Source organism: Bos indicus x Bos taurus, chromosome 22 (genome assembly GCF_003369695.1).
Source record: "Bos indicus x Bos taurus breed Angus x Brahman F1 hybrid chromosome 22, Bos_hybrid_MaternalHap_v2.0, whole genome shotgun sequence".
NCBI lineage: Eukaryota > Metazoa > Chordata > Mammalia > Artiodactyla > Bovidae > Bos > Bos indicus x Bos taurus.
Genome location: NC_040097.1, coordinates 7,396,011 through 7,409,992, shown reverse-complemented (window position 1 = coordinate 7,409,992; position 13,982 = coordinate 7,396,011). Strand labels below are relative to the sequence as shown.

General features: G+C 52.5%; 1 protein-coding gene across 4 annotated transcripts in view; it reads left to right on the top strand.

The window, feature by feature from the left end:
- Positions 1-13,982, top strand: part of FYCO1 (FYVE and coiled-coil domain containing 1) — a 78,767-nt gene that overhangs the window by 53,979 nt on the left and 10,806 nt on the right. For 3 of the 4 annotated variants that reach the window (XM_027523604.1, XM_027523606.1, XM_027523605.1), the window contains 2 exons: positions 5,339-5,434; positions 9,214-9,424. In XM_027523604.1, the coding sequence (XP_027379405.1) occupies positions 5,339-5,434; positions 9,214-9,424 (307 nt within the window). The remainder of the gene's footprint in view (positions 1-5,338; positions 5,435-9,213; positions 9,425-13,982) is intronic. The other variant, XM_027523607.1, reaches the window with a different exon arrangement.

Below are 13,982 nucleotides of genomic sequence, written 5' to 3'. Positions count from 1 at the left end.
CAGCCTCACATTTTGGAGTCTTTGAGCTTTGAGAGATGAGTTCCTCCCAGCAACAAGCCAACCGTGTCACTTAGGCCCAGTTCACAGGGTGATGACAGAAGGGCCTGAACCTGGTCAAACACACTGACTTGGATGTGCTTGTCCCGCTCAGCGTGTCCTCCCTGGGGAGAAGCAGCCCGGTGCCCTCCGTGACCGCGTCCATGCGTGGGAGGGAAGAGAGATGTGTATCTCAGAGCATGACTGTACTTGTGATAAGCATTCTCCAGTGGAGAGTTCTCCAGTGGAAAAGTCACAACTAAATTAGAGCCCCTTCCAGTTTGAGGGCCAGAATTTTATTTCTGTTGTCTTCCAATTTGGAGTGTCGGTTGCTTTTCTTTGAAACAAAAGTGAACCTCTTGACGGCAAGTACCCAGTCATATGTCTTGGGTTTTCCCCCAGAACATGCAAACAGTTCCTGAACAGAATCAGGGAAGAATAAAAGGGCCGTGGCAGCTGTGCCCACCGCAGGCTCTCTTGGGGTCAAACTCTTGACCCATTCCCTTTTTCTGAACGCCTGACATTCTGGAGCCAGAGCCCTGGTTCCGGCAGCAGCTCTGGCACCAGGGATGGGGCAGTGGTGCTGGGAGAGGAGTAACTGCCAGGCGGTGGTGGGTGGTGGGGGCTGTGGAAGATGAGTGGAAAGACCCTTAGAAAAACAGCCTGCCCAGAGGACAGCAGGCGGCGGGCCAGTGGTGAGGACAGGGATGTGGGTCTGCATAGTTACTAAGTAATCAGACATCAAAACCAGAAGTGCCCTTCGTCACTTGGTTTTTCGGCAAAAAGGAAGCCAAAACCAAAAGAAAAACTGGTAAGAATTTAAAAGTCAAGTAAAAAGATGCACGCAAGCCCCACAGTGAATGTGGCCCACCATGTGGCTTAGCTTCTTCTTCCAGACCTGAGCTGTTCAGCAGAGCCTTCTGGAATGCTGGGCGTGCCCTGTGTCCACCTGTCCAACAGGCAAGTGTAGGTATCAGGCACTTGGCGTGTGGCCACTGAAACCATGGAGCCAAGCTTTGAGTTTTGTTTTAATTCTGATGAATTTAAGCGGCCACTTGAGGCCAGTGGTGCTGTACTGTACTGGGCAGACCAGTGGTAAAGCAGAGACCTCTCCAGTTCACAGGAGGCCCCATGTAACAGGCAGAGCGGCACTCCTAGCTGCTGGCCTGGCCTGGTGGAGGGCTGGATGGGGCCCTCTGAGGAAGGCTGTCACCAGACACGCAGGCCAGGAGGCTCTCTAGGCTCCATGCCTTCCTCAGACAACCTGAGCGGCCAGGAGTCTGCTCCTCAGGCAGTTGGCAGGAGTGAAGTTAAAGAAGCAAGTGGCTGAGGCGTTTTGATTTGTGACAGGAAAATACTGTAGATTCCAGCTGCAGATACTGAGCTGGAGAGAGCCCCGCTGTGACCCCTCGTCCTGGCAGGCGTGGACCCTGGACCACCTTGCTGGAGACTTCCTCAGCGTCCTGGCCTGTGGTCACCAGTTCATTCTTGCTTGCTTCTGAAGTGGAGTGAGCCTTGCTCATGTCCTTGAGGACATTAGGGACAGAAAACCACGTTGGCTGTGTGCAAGGCAGGTGCCCAGGCCAAATGTGGCAGGGGCGGCCAAGATGACCACCCCCAAGAGGGCAAGGTGACAGATATACGTGCCTCAGTACGGGTTCCGCTCGACTGACCACAGGCTCAGGGACGGAAACTCAGATGGACAGGATGGGGTGACGTGCCCTCAGCCACAAGAGGCCACCACAGCTAGTAGTCGGTTCCCACGGCCAGAGCAAGGGGAGGAGGAAAGTCACTTTTGGACAGTGAGCTTTTCTGAAACATCTCAGTTTCAGAAAACAAAAGGAGAGAGGGTGCCCCCTAGTGGCCATGCATTTGTTCCGTCCTTCTCAAACTTCAAAATCGCTTGACATCTTCCAGCAGAGTTGCTTGAACACTTTCTGCTGCGTCCCACAGGGAGAAATTTACATGACTACCCAGGTGTGTACGTGTGTAGACATAAAGTCAAACAAGAGCCTCTTAAAAACAATAATGCTTATCCTTACCGCATGCAACGTGATGCAAAAATGTGTTGACATTTTCTATTTTATTTTTAATATGCATCATAACTTACTCAGCTGATTCACAACTCACTGATTGGATTGTAACCCACAGTTTGAAGAGCCATTGAAGGGAAAGTCTTCATAGCCTTTGAGACTGCATCACCCACCCATGCACACTCCCCCCTCCCCCACCCACCCCACCCCCACCGGTCACAGAGCTCCCCGACACGGGGCCTCAGCCAGGACTGGCAAGGGTCGTGGGACCTACTCTGGTAATACTTGCAGGTAATCAGGTTGTCTGTGTCATGATGGTCAGAGAGGTGAGATGGAGGAGGAGAAGAAATAATAGATTAAGATTTTTTTTTTTTCTATCGCACCCCACGGCTTGTGGGATCTTAGTTCCCCAACCAGGGATTGAACCTGTGCCTCCTACAGTGGGAGCAGAGAGCCGCTTCACTGGACCACCAGGGAAGGCCCGGCATCTTTTATGTATTCACTTGTTATTATTTTCTTAATCGTTTGGCTTTTTCTTTTTTAAAAATTCCTTTTTCGTTTTTACTTTTAGGTCTGTGATCCATTTCTGAGTTAATCTCTTGTATATGGTGTGAAGTATGATCAGTTGTTGTCGCTGCCCTTTTGCACAGAGGTATTCAGATTGTTTTCTAGCACCATTATCTCATGGCATGTGGGATCTTAGTTCCTCAATTAGGGATTGAACCCGTGCCTCCTGCCTCACAAGGTGAAGTCTTAGCCCCTCGGGGAAGTCCTCTGATGTCTTTTATTCTTAATGCAGGAAAACTGAGAGAACGAACCACAGTTTTCAGCATTCGTTTTTCATGTGTTACTTATCTCTCTCATTTATGGCACTTGCACTTTGGACAAGGTTGAGAGCAAATGAAACGAGACAGGCTGACTGGCGCTGGGACTCCCGACTCCTCTCCCCTGTCCCCCTGCTTCCCCAGCTATTAAGTGGAGGTTGGACTGGATGATTCTTTGAGCTGCTTCTTGCACTAACATTCTGTGATGGCAGTGTGGGAATCTGGAAGCCAGTGGTTGAAAGATGAACAGGAAGGAGGTGTTGGACAGGGAGGAGGTCAGAGGTGGGCTGGGCCGAGGAGGAAAAGGACTGACAGGCTTGCCCTTGGTGGCAGCAGACACGTCAGGACGTGTTCTTGCTGCACCGTCCCTGAAACAGTGCCCGCCAGGGCGAGCCCGGCTCCTCCTGGCCAGTGGAATGCCTTCTCCAAATCCTTTGAAACTTACAGCCTTTGTAAGCCAGCAGAACTGGGGTCCAGCTGGCTCCTTCTCCTCCCTTTTAGAGAGGAAAACACGGAGAAGGAAGTGGCTCGCCCAGAGTCAGAGTTGGTCATAAAGCCAAGACTGGAACTGCCTTGAGTGACGCCCACCCCTTCCACCTGCATGCCCCCCTCTCTCTCTCACACACACACACACACACACACACACACACACACACACACAAGCCATACTCCCTGTGGATCCACTCCACACCCCAGCCAGAGGGCGCCCACTGCTCGGACCTCAGGGCACTCAGACCCGAGGGCAGGGTGTCTGCGGACAGGCTCTCCCACCTGTCGTGGGCTGATGGAGACTGCACAGACATCCCTGGCCAGATACCTGGGCGCTAGTGGCAGTCTGATTATCTCGGGAGCCCTGGAGGCCCCCTCCATGCCAGCTGCCACCTGCACCCTCACAGCAGCGCCCTGGGCAGCCTGTCGCAGTCAGTGGGCTCGGCCCCCCAGCAGTAGACAGGAGCGGGGAGGGGAGTGGGGCCATGTGGTGGGGCGAGCAGCGGCCCAGCCTCGTGGGGGGCAGGTGTGGCATCCAGCTGTCTGAAGGAAGCCAGGTCTTCTGCCAGAGGTCTCCTGAGAGGAGAGGCCCCTCGTGCTGGGCTGTCCTCCAGAGAGAGAGGCTGTGTAATTTGGCAGGCTGCAGTCTGCTTTGTGTGTGAGAGGATCCCGTTCAAGGTGAAGGGGCTGTGGGTTGGCCTCAGGTGTGGCTCTGCTAACCCAGCGCCCGCCACCCTGTGAGCCCCTCGGAGACTTCCTCCTTCGGGATCTGTCCGTGATTCTTCTCTTGACTTCGTCAGCTTTCCCTCTGCCCTCTCATCCTGAGTTTACACACTAACGATTCACTCCCCCGTGTGTATTTCTTCACAAGTATCATGGACGTGCTTTGATTCCTGCAGACAGCCGTGGCCTGTCCTTTGGGGCAGGGACAGTCCCTCCGCAGCCCCTGTTTGCAAGATCTTGTGGGCCAGGGGGAGATGAGACCCCTGCAGATGGGCAAGGCCCAGCGTGACCGGGGGTGGGATGAGTATGCAGTGCAGGAGCACGGAGGGGTGGGAGCGGGCGGCGGCTGCTGCGTGTGTCAGCCCCTGGGGGAGGCACCGGGCCCCCCCCAACTCCCAGTGTGTCGTGGTTACTGCAGTGCACTGCGTGGTACACAGACATTCCTGCCCCCAGAGCCGCGTGAGAGCCAGTGAGGCCTCTGTCCCCATCAGTGGCCTGTGGCCACTGACATCTTAACCAGTACATGCCAAGGAGCGGCAACTCAGTAGGGTTTAAAAATGTTCCGTGGGAACACTAAATGTAAAATTCAGGAGGTACCTTTACCGTAGGACACCTCAGAGCCTTCAATTTACTGTGTAAGAACACCGTGAGTTTCGGAGAAAGAGTATGGGGTTCCCCTCCCCAGGCGCTGGTGTTCCACAGAGCACACTTTGGAAACCTCTTTCCTGCCAGGCAGCTCCGGCAGCTGGTTCTCTGGACAGCAGACCATGATGGGAGGGAAGAGATGTGGCATGGGTCTGCCCCCCTTATACGAGGGGCCCCCACCACCTCCCTCTCGGCCCGTGCCACTTCCTGCCCCTTCACCCTGTCCTTGTTCCTCGGGGAAGGGCCAGAGCAGGCTTGTGGAGTCAGGGACAGGCGCTGTGAAGTCAGCATCCGTGGTGCTGGGCACTCGCCCCACGGCTGTAACTTCTGGTGTGGGAGAGGAGGGCGGCCCATTTGTGCCGGGCGGACGCTGGGGAGGTCACTGCGGCCTTGCTGTCCCCCCGCACCTCGCTGTCCTTCCCACCCTAGCCTGGCCCCCGTGGCTCCCCAGACACAGGGTCTGCGGGCTCTGTCCCAGCGTCTGTGATCAGAAGGGCTCCCTGTGTGTTCTGGGGATGGCTACTGGACTCCAGCAAGACTGCGGGCCTATGTGCTGACAGCTAGCTGGCTGTGTTTGTGACATTTCAGGGACACCACGTCCACCTCCCTCACCCCTGAGGATGCTGAAGACATGCCTGTGGGGCAGGATTCCGAAATCTGCTTGCTGAAGTCGGGAGAACTGATGTAAGTCGTGGGCCCTAGCTGGCCTTGCTGGGGTGGCGGGGGCTGGAGGTCACAACTGGGGAGTAGAGGAGGAATGCCAGAGGAGGCCTGGCCTTTCCGCGCCCCCGGAAAACACGCCTCTGCTCGACTGGGCGCCCACAGTGGCTTTCAGGTGTGCGCTGCTTTCTCTTTTTCCCTTTCTTCTTCTTCGTTTTTTTGGTAAGATTTATATACAGTAAGATTTCCCGTTTGCAGTGCACAGTGCTTGGATTTAGACAGATGATACGGCGTAGTCACTGATTGTCTGGCAGCCCCCGCATCCTGCTGGGCCAGAGGCTTATACAGTCTCAGGCCCCTGTGCCCAGCCAGCTCCACTTCCTGTTCTGCCAAAGAGGAAACCTTGATCCAGAAAAGAAAAATGACTGCCCCCGCCATGTGACCAGAGTGAAGATGTAGAACAGTCCCGTCACCCTGGAAGGCTTCCCTGTCCTCTCGCAGCCATTCTTCCCGCACTTCTGTGCCCTGTGTATGTTGCAAGGTGGTGCTTACTATGGAAAAGAAAAGCACCCCTCAATTTTAAATAGAAAACACTAAGAAGGTAAGACTTGAAGGAGTTGCCATGCAGATATGTGAGGGAACAGCATTCAGGCGGAGGGAACAGTCGGTGCACAGACCCTGGGGCAGGATGGTGTCTGGTATATATTCAAGGAATCCAGGAAGGGCCAGTGTGACTGGAGCAGAAAGCAGGAGAGAGACTGGGTGAGGAGGAGACAGGGCCCACGTCACATCAGGCCTTCTGGGCCACTGTAAGGACTTTTAATCTGAGGGAAATAGGAGCTTTAAATTATATTTGGGTTAGAAGCATGACTTAGCCTAACTTACATTAGAAACACGGTCACTCTGGTTGCCATGTGAAGAATGACTGCGGGGCAGAAGTAGGGAGACCAGTAGAATTTACGTTTGTAATGTGAGCACTGTAGACAACAGACTTTTTTAAGATAACATTTGAGCAGAGATGGCAAACCCTTACTATCTTCTCATTACCATCTCCCTTAGCGAGACTGAGTATTGTCCTCTCGCTGAGCAGGTGAGGTCTAGAAAGTGAAAAGAGATTAAGGGCACAGTCCAGGTCACTGGGTGCAAGGGCAGAATTCTGGAACGTAAAATGATGAAGGACCCTGCATCGGTGCATCCTGTCAGTGAGTGGTGCAGCAAGATCTCCAGATTATGAGACCTCTTTTCCACAATAGACTCCTCTGCCTACTCTCAGATTCTTGAAAACTGTTAATATTGGACAAGACCTTTTTTTTTCTGACTATCAGTTCAGTTCAGTCGCTCATTTGTGTCCGACTCTGCAACCCCATGGACTGCAGCACGCCAGGCCTCCCTGTCCATCACCAACTCCCGGAGTCTACTCAAATTCATGCCCATTGAGTCAGTGATGCCATCCAACCATCTCATCCTTTGTCGTCCCCTTCTCCTCCCGCCCTCAATCTTTCCCAGCATCAGGGTCTTTTCAAATGAGTCAGCTCTTCGCATCAGGTGGCCAAAGTACTGGAGTTTTAGCTTCAGCATCAGTCCTTCCAATGAATATTCAGGACTGATTTCCTTTAGGATGGACTGGTTGGATCTTCTTGCAGTCCACAGGACTCTCAAGGGTCTTCTCCAAACCACAGTTCAAAAGCATCAATTCTTTGTCGCTCAGCCTTCGTTATAGTCCAACTCTTACATCCACGTATGACTACTGGAAAAACCATAGCTTTGATTAGAAGGACCTTTGTTGGCAAGTAATGTCTCTGCTTTTTAACATGCTGTCTAGGGTAATTATAACTTTTCTTCCAAGGAGTAAGCGTCTTTTAACTTCATGGCTGCAGTCACCATCTGCAGTGATTTTGGAGCCACCCAAAATAAAGTTTGTCACTGTTTCCACTGTTTCCCCATCTACTTGCCATGAAGTGATGGGACCAGATGCCATGATCTTAGTTTTCTGAATGTTGAGCTTTAAGCCAACTTTTTCACTCTCCTCTTTCACTTTCACCAAGAGGCTGTTTTGTTCCTCTTCACTTTCTGCCATAAGGGTGGTGTCATCTGCCTATCTGAGGTTATTGATATCTGTCCCAGCAATCTTGATTCTAGCTTGTGCTTTGTCATGATGTGCTCTGCATATAAGTTAAATAAGCGGGGTGACAATATACAGCCTTGACGTACTCTTTTTCCTATTTGGAGCCAGTCTGTTGTTCCATGTCCAGTTTTAACTGTTGCTTCCTGACCTGCATACACAGTTCTCAAGAGGCAGGTCAGGTGATCTAGTATTCCCATCTCTTTCAGAATTTTCTGTTTTTAACTATAATCAGCCAAAAAGTTAATTTAATTTAACACATGGAAAAATGGTCCATGGAATTAAATTTTCACCCGTGAATGAGCTGTATCAGAGCTGTTCTTTAGAGTACTTTGGATTTTTAGTCATCAGTTAGTCTTCTCATCTGCAAAGCTTGGCCAAGTATTCCCAGCCACCTTCACACCTTTGCAACCTTTAGCACCACCCCTTGAACCCCTGTGCAGTCTTAGGCAAGTTACCTACCCTCCCTGAATTTTGGTTTCCACCCCTGTGTTAAAGGGGCAGCAGTATTTTTCTTCACAAAGGGCAGGCTGGTATAGTGGAAAGGCAGTGGCTTTGGCTCAGATCTGTGTGAACCTAGGCAGAGTCTTTTTGAATCTTAGCTTCCTCGTGTGTTGACGAGAACAAACCCGAAGCTGGCGAGCAGAGTTGGCCCTTTCACCGTTGAGGAGAGGAGAGGAAGGCCACAGGCTCCTGACCTGCAGCTCCTCGCTGGAGGCCCCACCCTCATGGCCTTGACTCACCTGCTGCCTCTGGATTTGCAGAGCTGCAGGGGACGCGGCCCTTAATGAGGGAGACTGCCCTTCCAGGCAGGTTTTTCCTCTGACATAATTCTCACACCAGCCAGAGGCAGGCATGGTCATCCCTGGCTGCAGCCTGAGCCTGAGCCCTGTGGCAGGAACCAGCACCACGCCCTCCGTCCCAGGGAGGAACTCACTGTCCCAAACCTTTAAGCTTTTGGAACTGGCTGTTAATTCAGCTAATGAGAGGGAGAACAGGGACACGGCCCCCAGAAGCCTCTCTCCCCAGGGCCCTCATCCTACCCTGCATTAGCAAGTCTAGGGCATTTGCATTTAAGAAATGCACGTCAGGGTGCCCCCTTGAAATCTCGAGGCAGGTCCCCACTTTCTGCTGAAAAGAGATCACAGACAGAAAGGGCAGGAAGTTTCAGACGATGGGTGTGCATTCTGTGGGCACTAAGCAGGTAAAAGCGGGGGAGCGAAGAACTGGAAGGAGAAAGAGAGAGTGGACCGCTGGGCAGAGGGCAGCGGCAGGAGAACTGTGGAAGCTGAGGCCTCCGCACACACTTCCTGCCCTGGAGGGGTTCAGAGCAGCCCAGGTGTCTCTCGTTCCCGCCAGCTCGCAGGGACCACACCAGCTCCTTGAAGACAAGGATTGTCCTCTGTATTTTTCACTCCTGTGTCCCCAGTGCCTCGAGCTGTGCCTCAAGCTATGCCAGGCATCTCTTAATAGTTAAGTGCTCAGGAAACAGCTGATGGCATGGACTGCACATCAAGGTTTCTCCCACAATTAAGCCTGTCAGTCATGGTGACCAAAGGCTTGGCCACCCTTCAGCAGCCTCCAGCTGTCTCCAGTCACCTCTGAGTTACGGGCGACATGGCCAGTGGACTCAAGCGCTTTCCCCGCCGTGTTTAAGCCCCTCTCTGCATTCATGTTTCAGGATAAAACTACCCCTCACGGTGGAAGAGATCGCCAACTTCGGAGAGGGCAGCAGGGAGCTGTTCGTGCGGTCCAGTACCTACAGCCTCATCCCCATCACCGTGGCTGAGGCAGGCCTCACCATCAGCTGGGTCTTCTCCTCCGACCCCAAGAGTATCTCCTTCAGCGTGGTCTTCCAGGAGGCCGAGGACACGCCGCTGGATCAGTGTAAGGTGAGGCCGGCTCCCTGCCAGCAGGATGCCCGGACAGCCCTTCCCTGGACTGCTCTGAGAAGGACAGAGGGAAACCAGGGTGGAAAAACCCAGGGCCTGCGTCAGGCAGAGCAGGCGATGCAGCTGGGCTTGTCCAGGGGGGACGGAAGGGCCTGAGAACTGTCTCCTAACGTCTGAAGGCCTTTCCTGGGTCAGCTTCAGACAGATGTTGGGATAGGTCAGTAGGTGAAACTGAAAGGAATACAGATGTGTGACTCAGGTTAAGGATCGTATTTTAACAGTCGTGGAGAGCAAGAGTGAGTCATCACGGGAGGTGGTGACCAAGATCTCTGCTTCCAGTTTTGAGTTTAGGGCGTTCAGCATCTCACTTCAGACAGGTCAAAAGAGACTCATAGCCTTTGTGTCAGTTGGGTGGTTGGGTTGGGAACCTTGGTAGCAGACACCAGTTCATAAACTCCTAAGAAATCCTAAGCATGTGACATTGACTGGCTGGGACCGTCGTCCTCAATTTTGGTTGCACTTTAAAAGGAAACACCCGGGAAACATTTTTAAACGCACTTCTGAGTCCATAACCCAGACGCCCAAATCAGAATCACTCAGGGGGACCCAGGCATCTCTGGGTGATCCCAGTGGGCACCAAGGTTGAGAGTCACTGGTCTCGATCAAGGGAAGAAGTCAGAGGAGAACGGATGGGGTGGAGTGCAGAGCCCAGGACAGCAGATAGGCCTCCGGCAGGGCTGACTCCTCGCGGGCAGCAAGCGGGTGGGGCGGGGGGGCGGGGTCTGAATTCCTCGCCTGAGTCTCTGCAGGCAGGGTGCGAGGGGTGATGGTGGGAGAGCTGGTTTGCGTGGACATTTGAGTTCCATTGGAATCACTGGGAGTGGAAGGAATGAGGACAGACACAGAGGCTGGATTGCAGCTCGGGGTGCGTCCCAGGCTTTTAGTACAACGTCTCCATTTTCTAAGAATGAAGCTAGAGAGGAGCAGTTCGAAATGGTGTCAAGGAAGCCTTCTGTGATCATATCCACCAGTCCCTCAGGGTGTCCTGAGGGCTCACGTCGCGGTCTGGGGAGGGCCCGGGGCCCCAGGAGGGCCAGGCTCTGGCGCGCTGGGTGCACAGATGGCCGCGCCGGCTCCAGCATCCATGTCTGCTATTTGACGTGGGGGGTACGTCTGCCCCTCTGGGCTTGCTCTCCTGCCGTCCCTGTCCTGTGGTACCTGCTCATTACAGATTGCTTTGTCATGTCTCTCCTCTTCAGATTCATGCTTAAAATTGAAATCTGGCCCCCTGAGTTGGCCTTCTTGAACGGAGTTTCATGCTCGTTCTTATTTAAAAACTGCCTTGCCCCTCTTTTCCTTTCGGGGGCTCATGACCTCGCCGCACATGTAGGGAGCCCTTCCTTCCTGAGCAATTCTGAACATCCACCTGGGAGGTCCTGGGCCTGTGGTTGGAGAGCGGTTACAGGCTCAGCCATGCAGAGCAGCCTGCCTGGGCAGTTAGTTGGTCGAGCAGCTTAAGCAGTGGGCTTGTCAGCTCTGCGCTAACAAACAGCTGCACTGCCCAGAACTCACCCCAGCACCTTCGCTGTTTACCTCACGTTCCCAAGGCCCGCTGAGCGCCTAAGCACTGCGTCTGCCCAGATTAGACACAGGTGGGTGTCCATGGTGAGAGAGGGAGGGGACAGACCCTGTGTCCACACCTGTCCCCTTGCTCAGTCACTCACCTGCCTAATCCTCATGGCCCTGAAAGACCTAGCTGGTTCCTCTCAGGATTCAGGAGCTCAGAGTCCTCATCTCGGGCTCCATTGTTGCCTGGAGGGTATGGCAGCCATTGTCGTTCCCACAGTGGTCGCCAGGGGGCAGAAGAAGCTCACGGTGAGTGAGAGGGTGCTCACTCTCAGGGGCTCCTCTGCCATCCCCAGCCCGCTGTGGGGTTGCTGTTACATCTGCCTGAGGTCCTGGACAGACATCAGCCTGGAGAGTCTGTGTCCAGACTCACTTCTTTAGCATTTCACCTGTGGACTCCCCGGGTGATGCCCTGACCAGCCTGGACCTTGTGGGAACAAGAGGGCATAGTGCACCTCGCAGCACTTAGGTTTCACGGTGACGGAGGCTCAGACATCAGGAACTGGGCTGGGTCCTTGCACTCAGTTCACAACCGTTCACTGAACTTCCGTGGTATAGTGGGCTCTGTAGGGCCCACTGAGGATCAGGAGAGAAGGGCCACGCTGGGATCTGCCCTTGAGGAGCTCAGAGTATCATCAGAGAGAGGCCCTATTAAAGAAACAACTGCGATTCCAGGTGGTGACTGTCATGATGGGGTGGCACCGGGCAGGGGGTGGGGGAGCAGTAAGAAGGGCACCTAACCCAGCCTGGGGGGCGTTAGCAGACCAGGAGACTCCTGAGCCAAACCAAGAGAAGCTATTGGGAGGGGTGGGAGGGGGCACGGCTTACAGGAGAAGCGTCCAGGCAGGGGAACAGCGTGGCAGCCCAGTGCCGTCTCTAGAGCATGTCAGATACGCCCCACCCGGGACCACCCTCTCTCCAGAGGGCCCCTCTCCATCAAGGCCGGGCCTGGACACTGAGATGAGAGATGGTGAGTTTGGGAAGCACTTAAAAGAAGCAGTAAATCACGGACCTGAGGCCACCCGTACACAGACCACTGGTCTGAAGCCTGGGGCTAGTCAGGGACCAAGATCCGGGCCCTGCCTGTCTCTTTGCCCAGAGAAGCCAGAGGCCTGCCTGGGGCTGTTGAGAGTCAGGGGAGGAGCCGGGACAGGGAGCTTTTTATTTTTAAATAATTTTGAAGAGATACAATTTACATACATACATGTAATTCACCCATTTAAAATGTTCAGTTATCTTAGTATTAGTTATCTTAGCAATTCATCACCACTGTCTAATTTTAGATCATTTTCATCACTGCATAAAGCAAAAAGAAACCCTGTATCCATTCGCAGTCACTACCTCCTCCCAGCAACTAGCAGCCTGCCTTCTGTCCTTACGGCTTTCCTGTTCTGGACATTTCATGTAAATGGAATCACGCGTTACATGGCCTTTTGTGACTGGCTTTTTCCATTTAGCATAGAATCACGGCTCTGTACCAGGGCCCAGGCCACCGGAGTTTCTCAAGAGAGCAGTAAAACCAACTGGACTGTTCTGCAGACAAGTGGTATAAATCAGGTCACAGCTGTCCAAGCGGGGGAGGCTGATGCGGGATGGCCCCAGAGTTCACACAACAGAGACCTGTCTTGCTCAGGTTTACACGGGACCCCAGTCGTCATCTGTCACCTCAGCTATATGGGCTTTGACAGCAATTGTTGTTCAGTTGCTCACTCATGTCTGACTCTTTGCAACCCCATGGACTACATACAGCATGCCACGCTTCTCTGTTCTTCACTATCTCCTGGAGTTTGCTCAAACTCAAGTCCATTGAGTCAGTGATAGCATCCAACCATCTCATCCTCTGTCATCCCCTTCTCCTGCCCTCAGTCTTTCCCAGCATCAGGGTCTTTTCCAGTGAGTGGGCTCTTCACATCAGGTGGCCAAAGTGTTGGAGCTTCAGCTTCAGCATCAGTCGTTCCAGTGAATACTTGGTTGATTTCCTTTAGGATTGACTGGTTAGATCTCCCTGTTGTCCAAGGGACTCTGAAGAGTCTTCTCCAGCACCACAGATCAAAAGCATCAGTTCTTCGACGCTCAGCCTTCCTTATGGTCAAACTCTTACGTCCGTGCATGACTACTGACAAAATTACAGCTTTGACTATATAGACCTTTGTCGGAAAAGTGATGTCTCTGCTTTTTGTGTTTTTATTACTTTGTTTGTTTGTTTGTTTCTACTTTTTAATACTCTGTCTTGGCTTGTCATAGCTTTTCTTCCAAGGAACAAGAGTCTTTTAACTTCATGGCTGCAGTCACCACCCACAGTGATTTTGGAGCCCAAGAAAGTAAAGTCTCTCGCTGTTTCCATTGTTTCCCCATCTTTTTGCCATGAAGTGATAGGACCAGATGCCATGATCTTAGCTTTTTGAATATTGAGCTGTAAGCCAGCTTTTTCATTCTTCTCTTTCACTTTCATCAAGAGACTCTTTAGTTCCTCTTTGCTTTCTGCCATAAGGGTTGTATCATCTGTATATCTGAGGTTCCTGACATTTTTCCCAGCAATCTTGATTCCAGCTTGTGCTTTATCCAACCCAGAATTTCACATGATACACTCTGCATGTAAGTTAAATAAGCAGGGTGACAGTATACAGCCTTGACATACTCCTTTCCCAATTTGGAACCAATCTGTTGTTCCATTTCCAGTTCTGTTGCTTCTTGACCTGCGTATAGATTTCTCAGGAGGCAGGTAGGGTCTGGTATTCCCATTTCTTAAAGAATTTTCCACAGTTTTACACCAGAGCCTTTGTCTCCCCTAGATGGTTTGGTTGATTGATTTAAAGTAATAGCGAGAAAATCTGACAGATTTTGACCATGGTGGAAAAAACAGCAGCTGGAATGAACAAAAAGTCTATAGACTGTTTTAAAGAAATAAAGAGTATTATCTTACATGTCCCCT